General features: G+C 55.9%; 1 protein-coding gene across 2 annotated transcripts; it reads right to left on the bottom strand.

Moving 5' to 3' along the window:
• Nucleotides 1–2,034: 2,034 nt before the first annotated feature.
• Nucleotides 2,035–21,409, bottom strand: STK11IP (serine/threonine kinase 11 interacting protein). 2 transcript variants are annotated; one of them, XM_062192691.1, is made up of 25 exons: nucleotides 21,314–21,331; nucleotides 21,097–21,182; nucleotides 18,099–18,304; nucleotides 17,844–17,918; nucleotides 17,488–17,583; nucleotides 16,316–16,423; nucleotides 16,132–16,203; nucleotides 11,086–11,212; nucleotides 10,769–10,872; nucleotides 10,571–10,666; nucleotides 10,357–10,398; nucleotides 10,041–10,187; nucleotides 9,773–9,857; nucleotides 8,937–9,299; nucleotides 8,595–8,800; nucleotides 8,175–8,291; nucleotides 7,938–8,094; nucleotides 6,127–6,357; nucleotides 5,932–6,035; nucleotides 4,705–4,799; nucleotides 4,443–4,621; nucleotides 4,163–4,244; nucleotides 3,918–3,988; nucleotides 3,184–3,419; nucleotides 2,035–2,536 (listed from the first exon to the last, which is right to left on the bottom strand). In XM_062192691.1, the coding sequence occupies exons 2-25, from the start codon at nucleotides 21,155–21,157 to the stop codon at nucleotides 2,387–2,389; spliced, it is 3,210 nt and encodes a 1,069-aa protein (XP_062048675.1). In that variant the 5' UTR covers nucleotides 21,158–21,182; nucleotides 21,314–21,331; the 3' UTR covers nucleotides 2,035–2,386. The 2 variants fall into 2 exon arrangements, with proteins under 2 accessions (XP_062048675.1, XP_062048666.1); XM_062192682.1 differs by lacking the exon at nucleotides 21,314–21,331 and adding an exon at nucleotides 21,343–21,409 and having other exon boundaries at nucleotides 2,036–2,536.
• Between the last annotated feature and the right edge of the window lie 4,475 nt (nucleotides 21,410–25,884).

Raw genomic sequence — 25,884 nt, 5'->3', positions numbered from 1 at the left:
TGCGGAGAACCTCATGACATTGTTCAGAAAAACAGCACGTGCAGCGACCTGAGGCACAAACGGACAGAGCTCCTCTTCCACCTGCCCCGGCCTCACCCGTGCCTGCAAGTCACCCTGTGACCAGGATATTGCCCCACCCTGCCTGGCCGCGGCCTGCCCCAGCTTCCAGGCCAGGAGGCCTCTCAGACAGGCACTGCTCACAGACGGTGCAAAAGCAGACAGGGAAGGGGGTGTGCACATCACCGGAAAAGTGGACTAGTATTTTGGGAAGTTTTAATTTGCTTCAATTAAAAATTCAGGGCAGCTCTGTGTGGAACAGAAGTAGGTGAGTTTATTTCCTAAGCCTCTGCACAGGGTGTTCTGGTCCCCAACCCCTCCACCTGCAGTCCAGGGCCCCCTACCCTGACCAGTACCTCTCAACTGACCAGCTCCACGGGTCAGTTTCCTCCTCCAGGGCCCTGCTGGGGACATCCGTCTTAGAAGCCTGTGGATTCTTACAGAGCTCGCTGGGTTTAATTACCCTTTTCTGGGGAAACTTCATACACGTGCAGGTCCATGTACTGAAACTTCCAGACAGATGACAAAAACGGGTAACAATGCTTGAGCCTGGAGGGGGAGTTCAGGGGTCAGGGACACAAGAGCAGCTTTTTTTTTTTTTTTTTTTTTCATTTTATTTATTTATTTGAAAGACAGAATCACAGAGAGAAGGAGAGGCAGAGAGAGGTCTTCCATCCACTGGTTCACTCCTCAGTTGGCCACAACGGCTGGAGCTGCGCTGATCCAAAGCCAGGAGCCAGGAACTTCCTCTGGGTCTCCCACAAGGACTTGGGCCATCTTCTGCTGCTTTCCCAGGCCAGAGCAGGGAGCTGGATCGGAAGTGGAGCAGCCAGGACCAGAACTGGCGCCCATACATGATGCCGAACTGCAGGCAGCAGCTTTACCAGCTACGCGACAGCGCCTGTCCTGAGCAGCTCATGTTTTCTGTCCTTGAGTACAGTATATTTTCTCAATGTATATTCATTACTTTTCAAATAAATTTTACTACAAACTTTTTCAATGGCCCCTGTATTAACTCCACGTAGAGACAGCAGGTTGGTCAGGATGCTGCCACACCCTTTCGCAGCCCTGCTGTGTGTCCCCCCAGGCAGGCTGTCCACTAGCCAAGTCCCTGGCCTGGCACGGAAAGTGGGTCGGACTCATCACAGAGCCTCAGGAACAGGAAGCAGAGCCCAGGGTGCTCTACATGCACCAGTGGGCATCAGTGCTCCCGCTGTGTTCATCCCCATTCAGCCAGACTCAAGTTGGAAGTGGGAGGTTGTTTAGCTAAGACCCTCAGGGTTCATACTTGGCTCAAATTAAGGAAAGCCAAAAAAAGGGGAGGGAGTTGTTTCCTTTAACTTGCATATGTAAAACTGCAAGAGGTCCGCCTTCAGGCACAGCTGGGTCCAGGCTCTCCAGACACCCCAGGAGTTGCTCCTGTTCCCTCTTCGTAGGCGGGATCCTCTGCAAGGCTCTACTTTCAGGAAAGCTCTCCCCTTGTGGCCAGCAGCTCCAGGCTGCTCCACAGCAATCCACCAGGAGGACACTTGCCTCTGTCTGGACAGCTCCAGTCAAAGGCCAGGGCTAGGCCAAACCAGGCCACACGAGCGGTCCTGAGCCAATCACCACAGCACACACACAGAGCCAGGGGAGCAGGAGTCGGGGCAGCCCACCCATGCCACTAGGATGAGTGAGGTGGCACTGAGAAGGCAAGTACAGAAAACCCTAGATGCTGACCTATCCCTCCACGGCCCAACACCCCTCTCCCCAGCCACCCTCCTCAACGGCCCGAGATCCTCACTAGTTCCCACCTGAAACCCCAGAGTGCGAATCCAACCCGCCCCGCTCTGCGGCAGCGAGCTCATGCCAGGCACGAGATGGGCCACTGCCGCTTGCTGGCCACGTGCCCACAGAAGCTGGGGCCACGCGGAGTGTGGCTGGAGATGGGGTGCTGCGGCAAACACATGGCTGCTTGGGGGTCCCCACTGGGGAAGAGTTACACGCAGGGCAGTTTGTTGAAAGAGGTTAGGGACGCAGCTGGCGTATGAGTGACGTACCTAAGTACCACCACCCACAACACCTGCAATGGAAACAACTTTATTGATACCTGAGAAAAAGTGCAGGAGAAACATTCCTACCAACCACATGGCCTGACTCCTTGGGCCAGCCATGCCAGAGCCAGACCATTTCTCTAGCCCTTCCCTTAACCACGGGACACTTGGTGTCTCACTGGCCAGCGCCCAGAGGCTGCGGAAGTCTCCAGCCAGAGTCCGGAAGCCAGATGCAGAGTTCAGGAGAAGCATCTGTGGCTTGGCTCGCGCTCCAGGTCACAACCAGAGAGGCAGTGTCATCGGTCAAGGTCCAGGGCCTCTTGGGTCACCGTCCGTAGTCCAATGGAAAACAACTCCTCCCAGGGCTCCCGGATCCAGGCCAGCAGGGCTGTCAGCTGCTCCCGACACACAACACGCAGTGCCCAAAAGCTCTCCAGCCGTGACACCTGGCAGGCCAAGCAGTTAGCTGGGTGAGACACAGGGAGCACTCCCAGGCGGGGATCAGGAGGCCAGGGAGGACTCACCACCCCTCCTTGGCTCATCTCCTTCCCAAGCCTGTATCAGTTCCCATAAAAGACCCTGACTCCAGGCTCTGTGAACTGAACCCAGTCAACAGTTACAGGAAGCCCCCAGAGGGCCTCCAGTTTATCATCTCATCTCCTTTCCCTTCCCTGATATGAGTGGGAGTTCTGCAGTCAGTTCCAAGGAATCGCACGGGCTCAATTCCTGCTAATGTCTGCAAGCCCATTTCCTCATCTGTGAAATGGAACCAGAAACAGTCCCTCCTCCTCCTGTGGCTGTGGCGCTCACAGCCATGCGCAGCAAGCCCAGCCGGCAAAGGGCAAGCAGCCGGGGCCTCACGAAAGGCCTCCCTGCGACCAAGTGGCTCAAGTCCTGGGTGTCCGCACTGCCAGCTGCCCGCGCTCCCCCTGCTGCTCATCCGCACCTGGGGCGATCCCAGGTCCCACTCTGACTCCGCGTCCCCTTCACCAACTGTCCAGCCCTCAGTTCCATCCTGCTCTGATCGCCAGCTTCCTCAGACCCACTTCCCCACCCTGTCCTCAGAGCCCATGCCCTCTGCCTCCCCTCCCACCTCATCGTAGAAGACCAGGCGCAGCGCCTCCGGGGCCGTGCGGTAGAGCAGCACGGAGCTCAGGCTGCTCAGGGGCTGCTGCCCCCGGACGTGCGGGGAAGGGCCCAGCCCCGATGCGGGGGCCTTCTCAGAGGCTTCACTCAAAGCTGCCTGAAGAGGGGGCCCTGCAGCATCCTCGTCTAACAGGTACAGGGTGGACAGAGTCAGCAACAGGGACACGGGGCACACAGAGGGGCCTGGAGGGAGAGAGGCAGGGTAAGATCCAGAGCGGAAGGCCATCGAGGGCCTGGGTCCCCGTGCTGCTCGGGAGGAACCGTTCACAGGGCTGGACGCAGAACGGCCTGTGTCCCAGGGGCGAGACCCTCCCCTTCCAAATGCCAGGGAACTGCAGTCTCCAAACCTCTGAGGCTCCAGACCGGGGAGCCTGTGCCGGCCCCCAGCCAGCTCCAACAAGGGTCCCTCCCCGCCCCCAGCTTCTCGGACAGGACAAGGCAGAGCAGATTCATGATCTGCCCGACTTCAGAGACAGCCAGGACCCCAAAGCACAGGTCTCTGAGGACGCAGGCGCCTTCTAGACCACCACCCCCCCCCAAGAGGCAGGACCACCAGGGCCACCACTGGAGTCCAGCCAGGGGTCTGAGGAAGACCGGATTCCACCAAGTGCCAGTTGTTACAGGGGCACTGCAGAGGCTGTTGGGTACGGACTGGGGGCCCAGCTGCCGCGCAGGCCTGACCTTCCACCAGGAACACCCGGAGGTAGAAGAACTGGGGGGCCTCCGACGGAGCGTCTTTTCCTAGCAGTGGCCTAGGAGGAACGCGGCAGACATGGGCAGGTCAGCTGGCAGCGGGGGAAGGGTGCGAGGGGGCAGTGGGAAGGAAGCATGGTGGCTGGGTCAGGAGGAACCCATGGGGAGGTGTGGGCATGAGGACAGGTCGCAGGACCGTGTCCAGGGAGAGAGGGCCTGGGCACCAAACCCACCAGAGCCGGTGCTGTGGGGTCACCTCCTCCTCCCTGGCGCTGATGCAGTTCCTCCGGGTAGGGGGCAGAGACCCCAGGACATCTGCACAGAGCCAGCCGGTGATAGGGAAGCCTCAGCAGGCTCTGCTCTGCTGTAGCCCAGCCCTCCACCTCTCAGTACCTTCCCATTCTCCGTAGTCCTTGATTTCAGAAACTTGTACAAGCTCCACTGTCACTGTCACCATCACAGGGTGCCAGACCCGGGGAGCGCAGCCCCACCCCGGCCTCTCCCCTGTCTCACCCATGAGCTCCTCTAGGAAGACCCGGCAACGCCTGGCATCTCGGGGCAGCAGCACACAGCCTCCCGCCCCAGCCGCCCACTCCAGCCGCAGGCTCTGTCCTGCCAGGCCCAGCTCTATGCCACTCAGATCCTGCAGCGGAATGGCCAGGGTCGGCTGCAGCCAGCCAGCCGGAGGCCCGCTGTGGAGAGAGATGGCGCAGGTGTCAGAGAGTGAGGACAGAGACGGGGAGGGAGGCCACGGCCGTGCCCCCGGCTAACTCACCGGATCTCCCCCGTCACCTTCAACAGGTAAAGCCTGTGATCAGACACGACCACGAGGCACGGGAATTCCGTGTGGCCGGCCAGCACCGCTGGCACCTAAGGGAAGAGGAAGTCATTAGTGCGGGAGAAGAGGACTGAAAGCTGGCCCACTCTCCCGGCCGCAACTCCACCATGAGCCCCTGCCTGGCTCAGACCCTAGCGCTTCCCCTCTGTCATCTCACCGCCTCCAGCCCACCCGCCACACTCTGCCAGCCAGTCCCAAAGCACAAAGCCGTCAGGTCCTCCGGTACTCCCAGCAGTCCTCAGCACCAAGGCCAAATCCTTAGCAGCCACACTGTGGCTCCTCTCCCCAGGCCACCCGCCCTACTCACGGGCCCTCCTGCCTCCCTTCCTCCTTCACCTGCAACATCCTTGTCCTCCCTACTTTGAAGATTTATTTTATTCATTTGAAAGGCAGAGAGAGTGAGCGATCTTCCATCCACTGGTTCACTCCCCAAATGGGATCAAAGCCAAGAGCCAGGAGCTTCTTCCAGGTCTCCCACAAAGGTGCAGGGGACCAAGGACTTGGGCCATCCTCCGCTGCTTTCCCAAGTGCATTAGCAGGGAGCTGGGAACCAGTGCCTAGACGGGATGCTGGCACTATAGATGGTGGCTTTACCTGTTACGCCACAACATCAGCCCCTTCTCCCACCCTACTTCTAACTCATGCTTCAACACTTAGCTTAGGCAGCACCTCCAAGGCAGGCTCCTGAACTCACGGAGTACTAGATGCCCCTTCTAGCCCTTGGCTGAACCACAGTGCTTCCACATTGCACAATCGTCATCTGCTCCTTACCCCGGACTCTAAGATCAAGGGCAAGACAGGCTTATCCTCCTTAATGTCTAGCATGTATCAGGTGCTCAACAAACAGGCCTAATGCACTGTGTATTTGTGAGGGTACAGGAGGCCCCACGTCCTGAGCACCAGGGGCTGCACCGAGCAGCTTACAGACATCGGCTCTTATGCTGCCACTCTGCGAGGCAAGTGTGGTCCCGTGGAGAAAGGTGGCCACTGAGACTCAAATACAGCCACGTGTGCCCATGGCCAAGGAAGGGACGGCTGGAGTTGACACCAGGAGCTGGATCTGATCCCTCCAGAGCCCCCGGCCTGGCTCGACTTGCCGTGGTGGAAGCACTGCGCGCACACCAGGGCGAGTCAGAGGCACGGGCAGTGTCAGGTGTCACAGACCTTGACGCAGCACTGGAACTCCTCCTGGGCATCGCCGAACACCTCGACATCCAGGAAGAGCCGGAGCCGGTGGTCCACGGAGCGCAGGCCACAGCGCTCAAGGGCTGGGGGCAACCAGTGGGCCATCAGCTGCCTCCGGCAGTCCACGGCTCCATCCCCACTTCCAACCCACTCTTGACTGTCACCTGCACTCACGGGGACTGAGGCTCCAGCTGCTGCGGGTGTGCGAGATCGGTGCCTGGGGTGGGATGCCGTCAGCCCCATCAAGGTGGTCGCCGTGGCCAGAGGGGTCACTGGCAGGGCTCAAGGACTGACAGGGAACTGGCGATGGCTCTCCCTGCTTCTGCTCCCAGGTAGGAGTTGTCCCAGACAGAGCCAGAAGAACCACATGGTCACTACCACAGTGTGGACACACAGCAGGAGATTCTGCAGGGAAGGGTGGACCCAGGCCCCGTGAGCCTCCCACACACAACATACCAGCCCGCACCACTCCATGGCACTCCCTCCCACCCTCAGGCCTCCCAGTGTGGGATCTCCAGCCTCAGAACTGCACCGAAACCCAAGCCCTGCAACTCCTTCCCCCGGCACAGGTGCTCACTCAGCAGGCCCCGCCCCCATGAGGGACATGCTAACCCACAGCCTCCTCAAATACACCCCACCTTTCCATCACAGATTGGGCCAAACTCAACCAAACCCTGCTCTAGTCCCATCCCCAGCCTTGGGCTGACCAAGTACCTCTGTGCTACCAGCCATGTCTGAACACCAAAATCAACAGATGAGGGACTCCAGTGCACCCGATCCCTGACCCTACAGCCAAAGCTGGGTCACAGGGACTTGCTGAGCCTGGCTCCTTGTCTGCAGAACGGGGATGCCCCTGGTGTGTGTCTGCCAGGGTGGGGGGGACGGCTGCAGGGAAGGGCACAGAGGCCAGGACACCACTCAGCAGAGAGGAGAAAACACCAAGCAGCTGCACGGTGTTGGGCATGCGCTGGAGTGCAGGCCAGCGTCAAACTCCCTCTCTCCCATCTTGCAAACAAACAGAGGAAAGACTACACGATTTACACCTGCTGCCCAAGGCCACCTGGCTGCAGGAGACTACAGCCACTGCCAAGTCGGGGAGACCTGCCTCATGCCAGGTGTTGTGCCTGGTGCCTTCGTGTGGCCTCCAAATCCCCCAGGAGCGTCACGGTGGGGGCACTTTGTTCAGATGCGGTAACTGATGCTCACATAAAAGGAGTCCCTGGCACAGAGAGTGATCGCTAATCATGCCACCACAGAAGGAACCCGAGGCCACAGGGCCCCAAGGAGCGGCGCCAGGGAGTAGGAGGGGCTGGGACTATTTCAGTCGTCCACACTGTGCTGTGGGGCCTGTGGGGCCTGCAGCCGACTGGACGGGCTGAGGCTGGGGAACAGAGCACGGTTCCACTTTCTGAACAAAATGTAAACCCCTGCTTCAGCTGCTGCCGGAAAGAGGAGAGAGGCGAATACAAATCAGGCATCCCGACAAAGCTGCGCTCAGGACTATCTGCTTCATAAACACCGCCTTTTGGGCGGCCTACAGTGGCAAAAACCTGCTGTAAATAACAGACTAGAAGAGCCACAAGGCACTATGTGCTATCAAATAGCTTCCAAAGTCAGCCAGGGAGGACAAACCAGCAGCCAAACACGCTCTGGGGGCAGCACCAGAACCCAATCCTGCAGGGAGGGCTCCCAGGGGTTCACGTTGTTTCTGAAGCACAGGCCAAGAAGCCGGAAAGCCTTCAGGTTATGAAAAAATAATGAGTGTGTTGCAGCAGCTACAGAGGCGACACTTCCTGACCAGAGGGGAAAAACAGTTTCTCCTTTTCTGGTTTGTTTTCTTTCTTGAAAAGGTTAGCAGCAGGTTTTAGTTCCCTCTCCAACAGAACAGTCGCTCCCCGCCCCCTCGCGCCCTTCCTCCCTGGGGCTCTCCCACCCTCCTCAGCGGGGAGGGCTGTGGGCAGCGAGGTCAAGGGCAGGCCTGGTACCTGTCATTCGGAACAGAGGCCTCCAGCCTTCCTCACTGTGGGGCTTGAACTCACGGCCACAACGCAGACACTGGAATCTGCTCCCCCGCGGGTCCCTGGCTTCCCCCAGCTGCTGCTGAGCTCTGCCAGCGACTGGGCGCAGCACGGCAAGCAGCTCCTGCCAGAGGGGGTTCGGAGGCAGCTGGGGGCAGGACTTCCCACGCCCCACAGCCTCCCAGGCCTGCTCCAGCCCCTCACCTGGGCAGCCGCGTGAGCGTCGGGCTCCAGCACCGCATAGCGACGCAAGCGCCGGTCAGGGCAAATGTAGGAGAAGTGCAGCATGAGGACAGGGGCCCCAGGGGGCAGGCCTGAGCCCTGCGCAGGAAGAGGGGGCCAGGTGAAAACCATGGTGGTATGAGGGTGTCAGGGAAGGACCGGTGTCACCCTGAGAGCTCGGAGGAAAACAGGCTCTCGGGACCCCGTCCAAGGGCCTGCGCTGACATCCAAGCTGCAGCGTGGATCTCCACTCCTAGCCCAGCCCCTAAGCCACCCTCCAACAGGCTTCATCCCCCCAGCATCCTGCTCGGCTCCGAGAGCCCTGAGGGAGTGTGGTCCAGTGCCCAGCACGCACCCGACAGCCATGCTGCCAGAGCCACTCTGAGGAAGTCCCACCCTCACCTCGGCCTCTGGCTCCTGCAGGCATGGCGTCTCGGGCTCCACCTCAGCGGCCTCCAGACACTGGAGCTCCAGCCGTTCCAGGGTTCGAGCCGCCTGGAGTTCCACCTCAAACAGGTGGGCAGCAGTGACCCGGAGAAAGCACTCCCGGCCCCGCACGCCCTCGGGCCCCTGCAGGGGACACACCAGCATGGGGCGGCAGAGCTCCACTGTGGAGAGACCAGGAGAGGCCTGGAGGGAGGGACAGCACCCCCGAGGCTCTGCCCTCCCACCAGTCTGCCCTGTCCCCACTCCCCGACATCCGCATCACTTAGGCCAGCTGCCCCACGGCCATGCAGTACCCACCTGCTACTTCCTTCTGGGCCTGCTCCTCTCCCTCCTTTGCTTCCTCCTCTTTCTCCTGTTCCGCCCTCTCCTCTTCTTCCTGTGGCTCTGCCCCCAACCTGCCCTCCTCTGACATTTCTGGGGGTGACTCCTCGGGGCTGCTGGCTTCCTTCTCTGCGGGCGGAAGGCTGGGCAGGGTGCTGGACAGCGTCTCCAGGTCCGGGGAGTTCAGAGGAGGTATGCTGAGGGCGGCGGTCCTGGAGGCAGCCGGAACGGGGCTCCCGGAGGTCTCCAGGTGGCTCCGGTACTGCAGCCAGTCACAGCCAAAGCGTTCCCGGAAGCTGTTCAGGAGCTCCAGCTCCCGGCGCTGCTGCACAAACCATTCTGGGGGGGTGGGGGGGGCAGAGCTGAGCAAGCCCGGCCTCTTCTCCTGGGCGCACCTCTGCGAGCAGCACACGGCTGTGCACAGGAGGCGGCAGCATTCCCTCAGCGGCACGTCGCCGTGCGCACACTCTGGAACACTGCTCTGGAGATTTGTCGTGCATCTAAGCTCCTGAGATGGCCCTCAGGGAAGAAACGTGGATGCTCAACCTAGCGTTTCCCAAACTCATCTGGCCACGAGATCCATGTACTACACGGCTGTGACCCATCGCAATGTTAACGATCCCTGACACCCTCCGGCAAACGCTGCCCAGGACTTTCACTTCTTCCCCTAACCCAGGAGAGAGGAGGGAAGACTCCGAGAGCCTCTACAATGTTCCAACCCATCTGAAAATAGCTTCTCCGACCAGGCCTTCACCTGACTCGGAGGGCAGAGAGAGCTGGGCGGGAGGGGCGCGTGCGTGGGGCCGACTCACCAGCAGGGGAGGGCTCCAGAGTCCGCGGCTCCGGGTCTGTGTCGCTAGGCTCAGAGATGCTGGCCCGCCTCACGCGCACTCGGCTCTGAGGGCAGGCAGAGGGAATGAGTTCTACAAACGCCAGGGCTGCCAGGTCCACCATCCGTGGCCACCCCCCACCGACAGCCACTGGCAAGGTAAGGCCTCCCTACTACTCCCTGACCACAGAGAAGCCGGGGCCACAGGGACAGACCCAACCCGACACAAGGCAATCAAAAACGCCACTGACCTTAACCTTCCGGAGTGGGGGCTGGGTCACAATGCCCCCTGAGGAGAGGCTGTCACTCAGCTCAGGGCCACCTGAGGTCTCGGTCATACTCCCTGCTGTCCAGGGCACAGGTGGTGCAGTCGGGCCAAGCCCCAAAGAAGCAGGGGTCTGGCATGTGACATGGAAGAAGAGACAGTCTGGGGCCACGGAGCACCTGTGCCCCACCCACGCCAGCCAAGGGTGTCCAGGAAGACCCCCTGCCACCCCAGCTCCCTAGGCGGCACCCTCCCTTCACAGCAGTCCTTATCACCTGGCTCCCCTGCCCCACCACACTGACCTGGAAGTCCCTCGGTGACAAGACCCGGCCATCAAGAAGGAACTGAACAGAGACAAAGAGGAGACGGAGAGCTGGGGGTGGGGTCAGCTAGCTACTGAAGAAAGAGTAAACATGGGGTTCAGTCCCAGCCCCTCCCCAGGGACAGCAAGAGTGGGCAGGGGAGGCAGGACTAGGCAGGAAAGGGAAAGCAAAGGGACACAGGGCAGTCACTCACACCAGGAGCAGCATCCCTGGCCCGCGGTGACAAGTACTGGACAGTGGCGGCTCGGTGCTCGGGGTGGAACCACAGAGGATTCCCCTCCAGGTAGAGCTGAGAGGCAGGATGAGAGGATGACGCGTGCCTGGGACCTGCCTCGTGCGAGGAAGGCACTAGCCTCCGGTCCAGGGGCATTAGGGCCCAGCCACGACTCACCTTGCGGAGCTCAGTCAGCAGCCACAGCGGTGACAGCTCCCTGTGTCCTTCCAGCAGGTTGTACGCCACATCCAGGTGCCGCAGGTTTCTCAGCTGCTCCAGGCCTGGGATGGGGGCGAGAAGGGAGAAAGGGCGTGGGGGTGCGAGGGGAGGGGGATGCTGAGAGACACACCCTTGTGACTCAGGCCCACTCGGAACCCTCAGGAGGCTCAGAGGCACATGGTCCCCAGGCCACCTGCAGGAGCACTGCCCCTCCCCACCGCACCCCTGCCACACTCGCACCCCCCTCCCTGTTGGCCCCTGGGCCCCAGGCTCACCATGCAGGCTCTGAAGCTCATTGCCTCGCAGGATCAAGATCCCCAGAGCTGCCCCGGAGGGTCCCATTCTTGGCACCAAATGCAGGCGGTTGTAGGAGACGTCCAGATGGCAGAGCTCAGACAAATCCTGGCAGGGCCAGGGAAACAAGACTCTCCTTGACCAAAAGCTAGTCCGACACCTCGGAGCAGACTTCTCCTCTTGGCCTCAACCTCCCCTAAAAAACTGTCGTCTCTGGCACAAACCGTTTCCTCCCCCACCACGCCCACCCGCCCCGGGAAAGACCTGGACAGACACTAGCGCAATTCCGAACAGCTCAAGGCCACAGCCCCCGCAGGGCCCCTTCAGCCCACTTAAGTTCCTGCCTAGGATACTCAAGGCTGCCAAAGGTTTTCTTATTTGTTCCAGCCAACATCTGAGCACAGGACCCCTGTCTCCTAGTCTCTGTGGGAGGTCTAGGCCTAGCTTGGCTAAGGGCCAATCAGCAAACCTAATGGGTTTTACCAGACCAATGTTCCCTTCCTGCTCTTTGCAAATCTCCATTTCCCTGGCTCTGCTCAGGCCCCAGTGCACCCCTCCCTCACTCTCCCTCTAAGATGCTGTGGCTGGGGCTTGTGAGGTGGCATAGAAGGTTAAACTTCTGCCTGTGGCACTGGCATCCCATATGGGTGCCGGTTTCAGTTCCGGCTGCTCCACTTCCAAACCAGCTCCCTGCTGATGGCCTGGGAAAGCAGTGGAAGATGGCTCAAGTGCTTGGGCACCCTTCGTGGGAGACCTAGGAGAAGTTCCCGGCTCCTGTTTTTGAATCACCTCAGATCTGGCCATCGCAGCCATTTGGGAAGTGAACCAGCAAACAGAAGACCTCTCTGTAACTCTGCCTCTCAAATAAATAAACGAATCTTTAAAAATAATTTTAAGAAAAGATGCTGTGACTGTGCATAGAGGTGGACTTCAGCCCACCCCCGACCCTCTTCCCTCTACAACACAGTAGCTGACTACTGATGAACACTTGTCTCCACCCACTCCCAGCTGTGACAGCCACCTGGCAGCTAGACTCAGATGGCATGAGAGCCGTCACTGGGCCCTCGGGCCTCTCCCCCAGGACCCAGGGTGCACCTTTGAAGGCTGTCTGATGAGTGGCAGACCCACTGCTGGGCAGACTCCTCACCCAGCGCCTGGGACGAAGGGCCACCAGGCAGTGAGACGGACTCTGCCTCTAGGTGAGTCCCGGCTGTGTCTCAAAGTCCCTCCTGGGCTGGAAGTTCTTCCTCACTCTGCTTCCAGGGACAATCCACTCACTACCCGACCTCCTGTTCTTGCTTCTTGAACCTGCTCCTCCCAGGAGCTCCCTGGTTGCCAGAGACCCCGGTTGACTACATGCTGCCCCGCTCCTGCTGGCCTGACTTTACTGAGGAGACTCTGGAACTTCCACAGCTTCTTTAGGAACCAAGATCTTCCAGACTGCTTCTGTAAAACCTCTCCCTCAGGGGCCAGCATGGTGTCAGGTCGGGTAAAGCCACTGCCTGCAACACCAGCCTCCCATATGGGTGCCAGTTCAAGTCCCAGCTATTCCACTTCTGATCCAGCTCTCTGCTGTGGCCTGGGAAAGCAGTAGAAGATGGCCCAAGTCCTTGGGCCCCTGTACCCGAGTGGGAGACCCAGAAGAAGCTCCTGGCTCCTGGCTTTGGATCGGCGCAGCTCCAGCCATTGTGGCCAATTGGAGAATGAGTCAGCAGATGGAAGACTTCTCTCTCTCTCTCTGCCTCTCCTCTCTCTGTGTAACTCTTTCAAATAAATAAATAAACCTTTTAAAAAAAGAAGCTCTCTTTTATTAAAAAAAGTTCCACCAAAGCAAACTTAAAAAGCCTACGTAGTTAATTACAATTCTCACCGCACCTATGCGACTAAGCAGGCCAAGCCTAATGAGACCAGGCTGATTGTGTAATCATCTTACTGTCCTTCATCAAGGGGGAAAGTGGCGACTACAGAGAAAACTTGCATGTTTCAACTAAACAGAGTATTTACATACCCTTAGAGCTACGAGATTCTGGTCCTGTTTGTTTCTTCTTTTTTATCCTTTGAGATTTGTTTCTTTTAAAGGTAGAGTTGCAGAGACAGAGAGACACAGAGAGATGTTCCATCCACCAGGTCACTGCCCAAACGGCCACAACAGCCAAGGCTGGACCAGGCCAAAGCCAGGAACTAGGAGCTCCACCTGGGTGGCAGGAATCCAAGCCGTCTTCTGCTGCCTTCTCCATTATATTGGCAGGGAGCTGGACTGGAAGCCGGGAGCCAGGACTTGAAATGGTGCTCCGATATGGTATCTTGGCATATGGTTTAACCCACTGGACCACACAGGCCTCCTAGTACTGTTCATTTTCTTTGAGGTTTGATTATCTACTAGCAAAAGTGGACTGGGTCCTGGTTTACACATTCTGTCAGCCCTTACCAAGTTCTCAATTCTTCTAATTTGCTTCAGTATTTGGCTACAATTCTCCAAACTAACATTTCTGGTCTTTGTCCCTTCTTCTTGAATTGGCAACACTGACAGTGAAAACCTGACTACACTGTAGCTCGGGGCATCTTGTAGACGGTCTTCCCCCCGAAGCTGAAAAAAGCCCCATTGAGCTGAAACTGGACTACTGACAGAAACTTGAAAGGACTCATCACACAACAGGTCATGTATGAACCATTACATGAGACAGTCCGCGGGAATCCCTGCATCTTCCACGCTTAGATCCAGGAAAGAACCGTGCGTGTGACACCGACGTCTGAGTCAGCGCCATAAGCATCCACACCACAGCCTAGGAAACCCATCAGACTGCCACTGCCACCCTCACGCCGCCTCCCAAGAAGCCCAGAGCTCAACATCTAGAAATCTTCTTAGCTGGCTGCCTTTTGGACTCAGAAAATAGATTTATAGTCTGCTCCAACCACTGATCTTTCCTTTTCATTTCCATAGAAATGTCCTCCATTAAATGCTCACACCATCCGGCAAATATCCTCTATTACCAGGTCTCAATATATAGTTCAGTTGCTCCTTAATGAGCAAAAGCTGATCAGGCAAGAAATGGATTTATGTTGTTCAGAGGAAAGACAAGTGTCTCTTCTTTCCTTGAACAAGAAGAAGGACTGACAAAAGATTCTCACCTTGACCAACTCTGGTGAAGCCCTTCGGACACCTCTTTCTAACTAGGCCTCGACATTGGCCTATTAGAAACAGAAGACTGTTCAGCACAAGCTCAACAAAATTCAGAATAAATTATTTTTTTTTCCAGGACCGGCATTATGGCACAGTGAGCTAAGCCACCACCTGCGACACTGGCATCCTATTTGAGCACCAGTCAAGTCCTGGCTGCTCTACTTCTGATCCAGCTCACTGCTAATGTGCCTGGGGAAGCAGCAGAAGATGGCCCAACTACTTGGGCCCTGCCACCCACATAGGAGACCCAGATGGAGTTCCACGCACCTGGCTTTGAACTGGTCCAGTTATGGCTGTTGCAGCCATTTAGGGAATGAACCAGACAATGAAAGATCATTCTCTCTCTCCCTCTCTCAACTCTGTCAAATATATAAAGTAAATCCTTTCCTTAAAAAAACAAAACAAAACAAAAAAAAAGAATTCACTTTTCTCCATTTCCACATTGAAGATCTTGTGAGTGTTGCAGTGCAGCAGGTTGAGTGCCACTCGGATGCCCGCAGCCCGTATCAGAGGGCCTAGGTTCAGGTCCCACCGCCACTGCTGATCCAGCTTCCTGCTAACGCACACCCTAGGGATGCAGGGACAGCTCAGTTGCTTGGGTCCCTGCCATCCACGTGGCAGACCCAGACTGAGTCCCAGGTTCCAGGCTTCAGTCTGTCATAGTCCCAGCACTGAAGCAGTGAAACAGCAAACGGAAATATACCTATCTCCATCTCCGGCACTCTGTCTTTCAAATCAATTAAAAACAAAAAACAAAAAACACTTCAAGAGGGAGCAGGCGCATCGGCCTAGTGGTTAAGACGCCCATGTCCCACATCAGAGTATCTGGGTTTCATTCACAGCTCCAGCGCCTGACTCCAGCTTCCTGTTAACACAGACCTTGGGGGGCAGTGATGGTGGCTCAAGTAACTGGGTTCCCACCTACCATGCGGGAGACATGGACTGCACACCCAGCTCCCAGTTGGGCCTGGCTCAGCCCCAGTTGTTGCAGGCAACTGGGGAGTGAATCAGACGATGAAAGCTCTCCGTATCTCTCTCTGCCTCTCAAATAAAAAGAAAAACCTTGCACAAACACTAACATGGTTAGTTAAGAGCTCGGGCCCACATCCCTAGGAAGCCACTTCAGTGCCCTTAAATTCCTGCCTGGGGAAACTCAAGGCCACCAAAGAATTTACTATTCATTGCAGCCAATACCTGAAGACAGGGTCGCTTCTCTCAGTCTCCGTGGGAGGTGGGGGCCTAGCATGGACGAAGTCCAGTCAGCAACCTAGATGGTTTCCCATGAACCAACGGCCCCTTGCTACTTTTTGTAAATTTCTCTTCCCTGGCTCTGCTCAGGCCTTGCTATTCTCCCATCCCACCCTCCCTTCAAAACGCCCAGTCTCTTCTGCACAGATTGAGGTGGAATTTAGTTCCTGTTGCACCCCCTCCCCTAGCGTCACAGTTTACTACTGATGAACATCTGTCCGTACTTCTTTAACTAGCATCCAGCTTTGTTCACCCGTGACAGGGGGCGGGAGAACCCAGAAGACAGGTTGCTCAGCAGCAGCTCTGCGTGTACGCACCGGGCTAAGTAACACCCAGCGCCCCTGGTAACCTCCAGCTACTCCTACGATCCCTGCTTAATAGGTGAAGAAACCAAGAAGTCACCTAGTTTGGCCCAAGTGACACCAGTTGTCCGAAGCTGAGCTCTGAACTCTGCTGTGTCTGATGCTAGCGCCTGAGCCCCCAAACCACATCCGCGTGGTGGTGGATGTGACCATGCCCGGGGCGAGAGCAAGTGGGAGTACAGGGGTGCAGGAGGGAGGGTGAGGGCACCACCGGCCGCCAGGCTGCTCACACTCACCATGAGGAAGCCCTTGCAGTCCTGGACTTGATTGTGGCTCAGGTTCAAAAAGCGCAGGGCTGACAGGAGACGCTGGGGGGATGGGAGAGGAAGCAGAGAACTGAGCCTCACTACAAGGACGCCCCACAGCCCGCTGGCCCTGCTGCCTAGGGCCCCGTCCCTGTCCCTCCCCTGAGGCACTCACCAAGGAGCTGTCTAAGGCAGTCAGTGCGTTGTAGCTGAAGTCCGCGGAAAGCAGAGCCAGCCAGGGGAGGGCAGAGCACAGGTCACCTCCGCAGGCCGAGAGCAGCTCCTGAGCAGGCACACGGGAGATTCCTTACTCCACTCCCACCCTCCTCTCCACACCAAGGCCATGCCCTACCATCCAGTCATTGTGCCCCATACACTGGGCTCCATCTGGGGATGCACACTTAAACAGAACCCAGGGCTTGGGGCCGGCGCTGTGGTGTAGTGGGTAAAGCCGTCACCTGCAGCACCGGTATCCCATATGGGTGCTGATTCAAGGCCTGGCTGCACCACTTCCGATCCAGCTCCCTGCTAATGTGCCTGGGAAAGCAGCAGAAGATGGTCCAAGCCCTTGGGCCCCTGACTCTGCATGGGAGACCTGGAAGAAGCTCCTGGCTTCGGATTGGCCCAGCTCCAGCCATTGCGGCCATTTGGGGAGTGAACCAGTGGATGGAAGATCTCTGTCCCTCCCTCCCTGTGTAACTCTGCCTCACAAATAAATAAATAAATCTTTAAAAAAAAAAAAAAAAAGAAAGAAAGAAAGAAAGAAAGAAAAGAAACAGGGCTTTCGGGGGCCGGTGTTCTGATGTAGTAGGCTAAGCCTCCACCTGCAGTGCCCGCATCCCATAAGGACACTGGTTCAAGTCCAATCCAGCTCTCTGCTTAGGGTCTGGGAAAGCAGTAGAAGACAGCCAAAGCACAGGGGCCCTTGCACCCATGTGGGAGACTGGAAGGGGCTCCTGGTTCCTGACTTCAGATTGGCCCAGCTCCAGCCACCATGGCCATTTGGGGAATGAACCAGCAGATGGAAGTTCTTTCTTTCTATCTCTTCTCTTTCTCTGTCTGTACCTCTCAAATAAATAAATAAAATCTAAAAAAAAAAAAAAAAAAATTTGGGCTCTATCTTCAAGGAGTTCCCTGTAGGGAGAGGAGGGAGGCAGACACTAGGAGAGCTAAGCCGGCGCGATCGGTGTAACTGTGAATGTGTGACAGGGACACGGAACTGCGGGACGGGACAGCGAGTGAGGACATGGGAGGGAGGCAGGGGCTGGGGAAGGCTGCAGAGGACACACAGCTCGGTCTTCTGAGTCTCGCAGGACAAGGAATCAGGGCACGTCCCCCCCTGCTTACCTCCAAAGCTTGGATGCTCCTGCTGCAAACCAGGGTCTCCAGCTGCGAGTAGATGGCGCGGAGTCCATACAGGCAGTGGAGGGGGACACCTCGGAGCTGCGCAGGGGAGGGGCGAGGGAGGGGGCGGAACCTCAGAGAAAACAAAGGTCTCATCCCCACTTGCCCTCTGGGAGCAGGAAGAAAATGACGAAGCCCCACAAAGGGTAAGGGAAGCATTAAACGGAAGAGAGAGCGGGTACACACATGGTACATAGTACACTCGGGCCTGGCCTCCCCACAAAAAGACGCCACCTCCTTCCCCCAGAGGCTGCCCCAAGCTGGGTCTCACGCATCACTGTGCCCCAACGCCCCTGTACCTCCAGCTGCCGAAGGGACTTGAAGGGAAAAATCTTGATGGGTCCTGGGAGGCCAGGACCAGGGACATAGACCAGCTAAAAGAAAAACACCACAGCCACTAAGGCACAGCAGGTCTCCCTCCCGGAGCCCAAGCACCTGCATCTGACATCAGCCACTTCTCAGCCCTGCAGATTTCTCGCTCCCTTACCCACTCCCAGCCTCATCACTCTCCTGGGTACATCCTGCCCCATCCCGTCCCCCTCCGCCCCCAGCACCTTGAGCGAAAGCGTTTTCTGCAGCACATCGAAGAGGAACTGCAGCTGGAGGATGATGGGAGAGTCGGCAGGGTGGGAGGGCAGAGCCACGAAGCCTGTCTGGCCAGGGCCCCATGGCCCCAGGTACAGCTCAAATATGCGGTTCAGCTGCTGCAGCGTGCCAGTGAGCAGGCTCAGTGTGCTACAGCCAGACAGGACGGCGTCCCCTGCAGGGAGAGGGGAGACAGGAGGGAAGACGCAATGAAAAGATCCTTCCCTTCCTTCTAAGACTTTGTCACCCCAAAGACACCTCCCCCATCCATGTTACAGATCTTCCACCATCGGATCAAACTTTGAATCTCCTCCCAGGCTCAGAAGTGTTCAGTGGCTCCCCTCATCTTCAAAAGAGTCCTAACCATTCAGCGTGATACATGAGACTGCTGTGCTACACAACTCCATCCGCTATTTGCACCTTCTTTCTCCTCCTGCTCAAATCAGCCTGGTCTACTCGCAGCGCTGGAAACGCAGCCCTCTCATTGTCTGACACAGCCCCTTCCACTGCCCCGCTCGAGACCAACCTCCTCCTTTCTCAATGAATCACACTGCTGCACATTCACACGACATGCTTGTACATAAGAGGTGTTGGAACGTTTTCTCTTGATTTCTTTTTCTGACCGTGATCGTAATATGCACAATTCAGACACTTTACAATAATACCACAGTATATTTTCTGCTGCTTTTCCAGGCCCATTAGTAGGGAGCAGAATCAGAAGTGGAGCAGCCAGGAAAAGAACCAGCGCCCACAGGGAATGCTGGCACTGCACGTGGCAGCTTAACCCTCCACACCACAGTGCTGGCCCCAAGATTCACTAAATTTCAAGTCCCACCTGCAGCTGCCTTGGCAAGGCCAGACCAATGATTTCAGGGCTTTAAATGGCCCAGTCATCCTTGAAGGCCTATTTGGGTCACCTTGGTATTCACCACTGCGCTGAAGGAACCCACCCATAGACTAGGCATGGAGAATTGGTCCTAACTTTAAAATAAAGTGACAGATGGCCGGCGCCGTGGCTCAACAGGCTAATCCTCCACCTGTGGCACTGGCACCCTGGGTTCTAGTACCGGTCAGGGCGCCAGATTCTGTCCCAGTTGCTCCTCTTCCAGGCCAGCTCTCTGCTGTGGCCCGGGAGGGCAGTGGAGGATGGCCCAAGTGCTTGGGCCCTGCACCTCATGGGCGACCAGGATAAGCACCTGGCTCCTGGCTTCGGATCAGCACGGTGTGCTGGCCACAGCGGCCACTGGGGGGTGAACCAACGGAAAAGGAAGACCTTTTGTCTCTCTCTCTCTCTCTCACTGTCCACTCTGCCTGTCAAAAAAAAAACCAAAACAAAACATAAAAAAAGAAAAAAAAAGAAAATGACAGAAGGAAGGATGCTGTAGAAATACTCAGAGGTCCCACCTATTAACTCAGTTTCCCCCAATGATTACATCAGATGCAGCACATCAGATCACTGTACAATGTGCAGACATAGTTCTGTGTCATGTGGATAGATTCCTGCAAGCACCACCACAAGATCTCCCTTCCCCAACCTCCTCGGAGTCACATGCTCACACATCCCAGCAGCCCGAGCCCGCAGGGCCCTATCAAACGTCTGTGAAGTGAACCAATCCTACAACCCTGCATGAAGCAGCTCTAAGCTCTAGACACTGGGGATAGTGCTGATGTGGTTCCAGGACCTTCCCACCCTCAAAGAGTCTCCTGGTCCAGAGGAGCAAGTACAACAGGTGCACAGCAGCCTGCAGCTGTAATATCATTAGCACGGTCACTGTATCATTAGTCATACAAGCCAGGAGATAAAGCAGCCAGAGAGAGAGATTCCCCAAAAACCACCAATCTGAGTGGCAAGCAGTGAGGAGCAGTAGCTGACCTTAACTGGCAACAAGTGCCAGATGATTCTGTGGCCCTATTTAAATCCTCCGAAGTGCCCAGAGAAGCCCCACTGACCCTGTCCTACAGGCAGGAAAACAGAGCCTCAAAGAAGTTAAGGCTCTCCACTGAGGCCACGTAGCTGGTGGGAAGCTGCTACTTCTGTCTAAGAGCTTGTTCTACCAAAACTAATGCTAACCCTGCATGCAAAGTGGCTCCACTGCCCAGGCACAGGGAAGCCATCATAATAACCACAGCTGCCGGCCGGCGCCGCGGCTCACTAGGCTAATCCTCCGCCTGCGGCGCCGGCACACCGGGTTCTAGTCCCGGTCAGGGCGCCGGGTTCTGTCCCGGTTGCCCCTCTTCCAGGCCAGCTCTCTGCTGTGGCCCGGGAGTGCAGTGGAGGATGGCCCAAGTGCTTGGGCCCTGCACCCCATGGGAGACCAGGAGAAGCACCTGGCTCCTGGCTTCGGATCGGTGCGGTGCCCCAGCCGCAGCGGCCATTGGAGGGTGAACCAACGGTAAAGGAAGACCTTTCTCTCTGTCTCTCCCTCTCACTGTCCACTCTGCCTGTCAAAAATAAATAAATAAATAAAAATAACCACAGCTGCCGATTCTGAGCACTTAGGACAAAGAATCCACATGAGTCAGACTCTCTATGAATAAAGAAGCTCTATGAGTAATACTTCACAGGAGCTAAAACACATCATGTCATTCTGCGTGTGAGCAAACTCGAGGCTCAGAAAAAACCCTCGGGCCAACTCTGAAACTGGGCTGAGACTCCAAGCCGGGCGAGTCTGACTCCCCGGCTTCTGTCTACGCTACACTTGGCGCCGCGCTGTACGACGACGACGCCCAGTCCCAGAGTGACCACTTCCCTCTGAGTATCAGAGAACGCGCGGAGAAAGCAGGACGGCCAGGCTTTAGACCGTCCACGACAGCAAGGACACTGAAGGCAACGGCGGTGCGAACGAAGCCGGGGGACTCGGGGAACAAGTGACAGCTGGCGACCCCAGCCAGCGCACCTTCGCGGCTCTCAAGGCACAGGGCACGCCCCCCTCGCCCGAGGCCCAGCTCAACCGGAAGTCCACTCACCGGACTCCCGCAGCAGTCCCGCAAGCTTCCACACCACTGAGTCCCGCGGGGCGGTCGCCATGGTCACGAGACGCCGGGGGCGGAGCCTGAAAGAGGAAGTGGCAGTCTCCGCTGGGTGGTGGCGCCGACACCGCCCGGCGTCCGGGGCGTGGCGTGCAGGAAAATGCAAGAGAGACAAGCGAGGAAAAGTGCTCTCCGGAGTGCCCGTTCAACGGACCAGGAGACCCTCCCGTCGGATCCTCCTACCAGCTCCGCAGCCCAGCAGCTATGATGCACAGGAAGTCCCGCCCCGGAAGGAAAGGGAGCCGCGGGACTCTCCCGGAAAGCGCGTTCCCGTCGCCGGAAGCCACGCCCCGAGTCGTGAGGACGTGTCAGGAGGAGGCGGGGCCTGCCGGGTTGGGCGGGGCGTCGCTCTGTGGGCGGGGTTTGACTGGCGGCGGCCCTGGTGGACCAGTGAGGAAAGCCTGACTAAGTTTGCGGCCTGGACAAGGAAGCAGTGTTTGGAGAAATGGAATTTCCTGCTAGTGAGGGAAAGCCTCATTCAAAGCGAACGCTGCTTTTCGAGTTGAAGGCGAGCGCGGCTGCCGTGGAAGTTTTTCGGTGTCTGCGTGGGGCTTGCGTGCCCCCGCCGTGGCCCCTTTGCCGCCTTTCCCTTCCTGCCCGCTGCCGCACCCTCCTGCTGTTGTCCGCTGGTCAACGCCCCACGTGGCCCTGTGCTTGGGTTTTACCGCGTTTCTTCGTGTTACACACGCATCGCGTTGGCCAGGGTGAAAACAGCTGCACACGCAGAGCTGGCTCATTTGTGAAGGTCGTTCAATTAGTAACCGATCGCCCAGACTGCCAAGTTCCCCTCGTGGCTCCCCACCAGGTACCTGCTCAAATGCCGATGTCGGCGACTGAGCGACATTCAGCAAAGAACAATGTCTTCAGCTGATTTCTGGTTTCCAAGGAGAGTTTATGAAGTGTCCGTGTTCTACAAGGAAAATCAAAATGAGTCATAAGCCAGCTGAGAGTAGGGTCGTAGTCATCCTTATCCCAAGTTGCCAAATTTGAAAGATCTTTTGGAAAAAAAAAAAAAAAAAAGATGTATTTACTGGAAAGGCAGAGTTGCAGAGAGAGGGATCTTCATCCGCTCTTGGCTGCAACAGCTGAGGCTGGGCCAGGCTGAAACCAGGAGCCGGGAGTTTCTTCCTGGTCTCCCACTGGGTGCAGGGGCCCAAGGCCTCGAGTCATCTAGTGACTGCAAGCACACGAGCAGGGAGCTGGATGGGAAATGGAGTACCCGGGACTCAAACTGGCACCCATATGGGATGCTGGGGTTGCAGACAGGGCTTAACCCTAACCTTTTTTTTTTTTTTTTTTTTTTTTTGACAGGCAGAGTGGACAGTGAGAGAGAGAGAGAGAGAGAAAGGTCTTCCTTTTTGCCGTTGGTTCACCCTCCAATGGCCGCCACGGCCGGCGCATCGTGCTGATCCGAAGCCAGGAGCCAGGTGCTTCTCCTGGTCTCCCATGGGGTGCAGGGCCCAAGCACTTGGGCCATCCTCCACTGCCTTCCCGGGCCACAGCAGAGAGCTGGCCTGGAAGAGGGGCAACCGGGATAGAATCCGGCGCCCCAACCGGGACTAGAACCCGTTAACCCTAACTTTAACACCACTGCGCAGTCCGGATCTTACTTTCAGAAGACAAAAGGGCGCAGCTACTTAAGATGCCCACTTGGGAAGCCCACATCCTGTATCACAGGGCGCCTGGGCCTGCATCCTGCCTCTGCTCCTGATTCCAGCTTCTTGCTACTGCACACCCTGGGAGGCTGCAGGGGGTGGCTCACGTAGTTAGGTCTCTGCTACCCATGAGGGAGACCCGGATTGAGTTGGGGGCTCCTGGCTTCACTCAGTTCCAGCCCTGGCTGTTGTGCTCTTTGGGGAGTGAGCCAGCAGACGGCAGATCTCTTTGTCTGCCTGGGTCTCCCTGCTTGTCAAATAAACAGATAATGTTTCAAAAAGACAAGCTGAAAAGGCGATGTATGCTCATAAAGCATTCAGTGGCATATTTTGTGTTCTGAGCCCAAAGCCCAGCCATTTAAAAGGTGGTTAAGTGAATTATGTGGAAATGCATTGTGAACACAGAGGCTCTGTCTACTGTAATTGAATGATTAACCCCATAGCCTGGGGATTGTCATTCCCTGTTTATCAGTTACCTGCAAGCTAGGAGAGCAGGTTCTCCGGTGGTGTAACTGCTGTGTTGCAATGACTCCCACTCTCGGGCAAGAAACAGACGGGAAGCTTCTGGCACCAGAGATTCAGCGGGGCCTCCCGGCCCACAGTTAGCGTCTGAGAATTGCTCCATTCCTACGCGTAGCCCCTGTAACAGGTTTGTTCTATGTCCCCTTGCCTCCCAGACTTGTCAAAGTGGGACAAAAGCAGAAGCAAAGTCAGCTAAGCACAGAGGGAGAGCAGGGCGGCCCTGTGTGTGTAGCAGCAGCAGCAGACCCAGAAGCTCTGGCTTCCCTCCCCTGTGTGGGGCCCACTTCACTTTCTGCCCTTGGCCTTGGCTGCCTTCCAAAGAATTCTCACTCACCTTTTTTCTTTTCTTTCTTTCTTTCTTTTTTTGGCCTAAGTTCCTTTCTGTAAATTGCTACATAAAAACCTTGACTAAGACACAATTATTTTTTTAAAAATTAAAACCTAAAGTGTAAAAAAAGGCTCATTTACTGTAGTGGCCAAAAATAAATATATTCTGAACGTATACTTAGAACCTTTTAAGAAACATACCAGATCTGTATGAAAGTGAGAGAACCTTATAGACGTTAAAAATGACCTAAATAAATTTTTAAAGGCCACGTTCCTGCTGGGAGGATTCAATAGTACAATGATGTCAATGTAATGCAATTCCAATCAAAATCCCTATGGGAAGATTCTGGAACTTGACAAGTTGATTCTGGAATTCATGTGGAAGACTAAACACATCAACACAGCCAAGAAATGTTAGGGGAGGGCGGTGGGGGTGAACAAGAGACATTAATAGGGACCTTGCCCTGCCAGATAGCAGAGAGCCTCCAAAGTCACAGTAACCAAAGCAGGATGATACCGACAAAGAGGCAGAGGAACAGTGATACAGCGTGCAACAACCACGATTACTGGGACTTTTTTTACTCTCTGTGATAAAACTGTCTTTAAAATAATGGGGTAAACAATGAGTTATTGAACAATTCTCAGACAACCAGCTGTCTGTGTGGGGAAGGCCAAGTTCCTCCCCTTACATTCTGCACAATAGATTCCAAAAGGATTAAAGAACTATTTTTTTAAATCAAATCTAAGCACTCTTTAAAGTTTGAAGCTCAAATTCACTTCTTAAAGAATTAGTATCTGTATTCAAAAGGCATGCGGTGTCATTTTAAAACAACTGGTGTCAGAAAGTGGCCCAATATTGATGAGCTACTATTGCATAATTTCATATCGCCATGAATAAAACTGTGTTTCTCAAAGAAGTATTATGATGTCATGGTCTTAACTTGTAAACATTCTTCTGAGTTTTAGTTCCCGAGAGTAACACTCCTCCTAAAATCAGCAGTGTGCAGCTGCTCCTTCCAAACACGTGACCAAGACCTCCCAGCACAGCAATGGATCTGGTTCTGGAGAGAACAGCTCACTCGCCTCGGGCACCACCCCCACGGCCAGGAGAGGAGAGCTGCCACTCTTAAATTGTCTGAAGTAGCTTCTACAAAATGCTTATGATTAAAAAAAAAAAACAAAAAAAAAAAAAAAACAAGGCAGGGAGCCTGTTACTAACTTAAGCTTCAGGGATGAAAAGAAGTGAAAAAAGAGTATTTTTATACAGCCATGGCAAAGTCAGCTACAGGAGAATACAGGCTTCAGATAGAGCCTGCTTGCTTTTGTTTTTTTTTTCTAATTTATTTAAGCTCAAGTGGCAGAGGGAGGGTTCTTCCATCTGTTGGTGCACTTCCCAATTGGCCGCAACAGCCAGATATTGGGCCGTGCCAAAGCCAGGAGCCAGGAACTCCACGCTGATCTCTTACATGGGTGACAGGGGCCCAAATACTTGGGCCATCATCTACTGCCTTCCCAGGAGCTTTAGCAGGGAGCTGGATCAGAAGTGGAGCAGTCAGGAACTGGTGCTCCTATATGGGATACTAGTGTTTCATCTGTGTCTTAATCCACAATGCTAGCCCCCTGCCTGCCTGTTGTTGGTTGGTACCTTGGAGCATGCAAGCCCTAGGCCTGCCATAGTTCATCTTTAGGACATGAACCATCGCCCTGGGCCTGGACCTCCCTGCTCTGCTGCCACAGCCTCCAGCAGCACATCAGAGAATTTGAACCTGAGGATTCCTCCAAAATGAAGCTGCCACACTTGGGTTGGAGCAAAACTGGATGGTTTCCTTGTTTTATACCTTGGTATCTCTGTAGAGTGAGAAAGGGAAACAGAAGACAATGAAGAGGTGTGAATATTATGTCCAAAGATAGCTTTTGTAATGAACTGGATGAAAGGAGTCCTCGTGCCTACCAGCACAGCCCCAGGATTGAGTGGTCAGAGGCAGTTCTTTCTCCCTAAGTTACCATATTGTGTCTCTTGGCTCTGGACCCGGCCACAAAACACTGGCCCAGGAACCAGTCCAGTGACCAGAGTCAAACACACAGGACGTGGCAGCGGCACTGGAGAAAGTCTGGCAGGAGAGCTCTGCGTTCAGCCGTGACCGTGCAAGCTCATCAGAGCCTGGTTCCTGGAGAGACTGAGCTGGAGGCACGCACAGGGAGAAGCAGCGAGGCCGAAGCC

This window comes from Lepus europaeus, chromosome 1 (assembly GCF_033115175.1).
Source record: "Lepus europaeus isolate LE1 chromosome 1, mLepTim1.pri, whole genome shotgun sequence".
NCBI classification, from domain to species: domain Eukaryota; kingdom Metazoa; phylum Chordata; class Mammalia; order Lagomorpha; family Leporidae; genus Lepus; species Lepus europaeus.
This window is presented reverse-complemented; position numbering and strand designations above follow the sequence as displayed.

What these genes read in the sequence shown, in the direction of transcription:
- STK11IP (XM_062192682.1), bottom strand. Translation starts at nt 21,157, where the DNA reads ATGGCGACCGCCCCGCGGGACTCAGTGGTGTGGAAGCTTGCGGGACTG. An exon ending in AGTCCCTTCGGCAGCTGGAG is followed by an intron (nt 17,584 to 17,843) that starts GTACAGGGGCGT and finishes TCCCCTGCGCAG; the next exon opens with CTCCGAGGTGTCCCCCTCCA. An exon ending in TGAGCTTCAGAGCCTGCATG is followed by an intron (nt 10,873 to 11,085) that starts GTGAGCCTGGGG and finishes CCCCCATCCCAG; the next exon opens with GCCTGGAGCAGCTGAGAAAC.